Genomic DNA, 1,119 nt, shown 5'->3' with positions numbered 1-1,119 from the left:
GGCTCGGTGCCTGCCCCGGGTCTGCGTCCTCCCGCTCTCACCGAGCCAGGGGGGGCCCGCGCTTTTAGCCGGGCGTTCCAACAGTCACACGTCCAGGTGCCGAGGCTCAACCAGCGCCGGCAGCTGCCGGGCGAGCGGTACAGCGGTGGTAGCGATCCCTCTGGAGAGCTGGCTGTGCCCTTCTGCGAGGGGATCGTTACCAGCCGTCTCGGTCAAGGTGCTCACCGCAAATCCTCGGGTCCTTTTTTGTTACTGGAAACGGGCGTGCTGTGCCGTTGTGGCCAAGGCAAGCCTCCTTCTGCGAGGCACTGTGCAAGCTGCTGACATCCCCGTCCTCTCCCCTTTCCTGGCTGGAGAGGCTGGCAGAGCGCAGGCAGGGAGCCCGGTGGAGTTGCTGCCGTCCAGCTCTCAAGCACGAACAAAGCCATGGTCATAGAAGAGCATGGGCCAGTCCGTTCTGGCAATGACATTTGCTTCTCTGGGCAGAAGTCTTGTTGGTGCAACAAACTGTAGAGATCAGAGCAGCTTCTTCTGGTTTCTATTTTATTTTTTGAGAGTTGATGTACAAAACCAGTACATATATTGGGTTTTGTACTCATTTTTCTGAGCAGTGGCTTCACTCAGCTGTGCTGGAAAGCCTTAACCTAGTACTGCTGAGTCTTAGGGACAGAAAATAAAATGAAGTAGCTGAACCACGTAATTTTTGAAAACTGTGGCCTTTATATTTGTCAGCTTGTGAAGCAGTGAACATTGAAGTTCTCTGAAGTTCTTAGTTTGAAACTTCAAAGCTTTTCTCCTTTGACTGTTCCCACTTGCTTGGTGTTCACTGTAGCTTTATAATTGTCATCGGTGGCCACATTAACCTCTCCTGAAGTCGGTCAGGCTTCAGCAGATTTTCACTATTACTGTAATCATTGTTCACATGCTCCTTTTTTGTCTCAAAAAAAAAAAGGAAGATGCAATTAATTATATAATTGCAAATATATTGCTTACCTGTGTGCTTATGTATAGAATTAGGGAATGCTTTTCCTGAATTCCTATGTGATGTCTTAAATTTACGGAAGAGGATTTTTATAGATGGACACAGAGGTGCTTTGCAGTGGCTTAGATTTCCATCAG

The 1,119-nt window shown here is 48.8% G+C and overlaps 1 protein-coding gene across 1 annotated transcript in view; it reads left to right on the top strand.

The window, feature by feature from the left end:
* The window catches only part of WDR11 (WD repeat domain 11), a 75,056-nt gene that overhangs the window by 27,804 nt on the left and 46,133 nt on the right, over nt 1-1,119 (top strand). The window contains exon 2 of the mRNA XM_009326030.1: nt 97-305. Within this exon, the coding sequence (XP_009324305.1) occupies nt 97-305 (209 nt within the window). The remainder of the gene's footprint in view (nt 1-96; nt 306-1,119) is intronic.

Source organism: Pygoscelis adeliae, unplaced genomic scaffold (genome assembly GCF_000699105.1).
Source record: "Pygoscelis adeliae isolate BGI_AS28 unplaced genomic scaffold, ASM69910v1 Scaffold4, whole genome shotgun sequence".
NCBI lineage: Eukaryota > Metazoa > Chordata > Aves > Sphenisciformes > Spheniscidae > Pygoscelis > Pygoscelis adeliae.
This window is presented reverse-complemented; position numbering and strand designations above follow the sequence as displayed.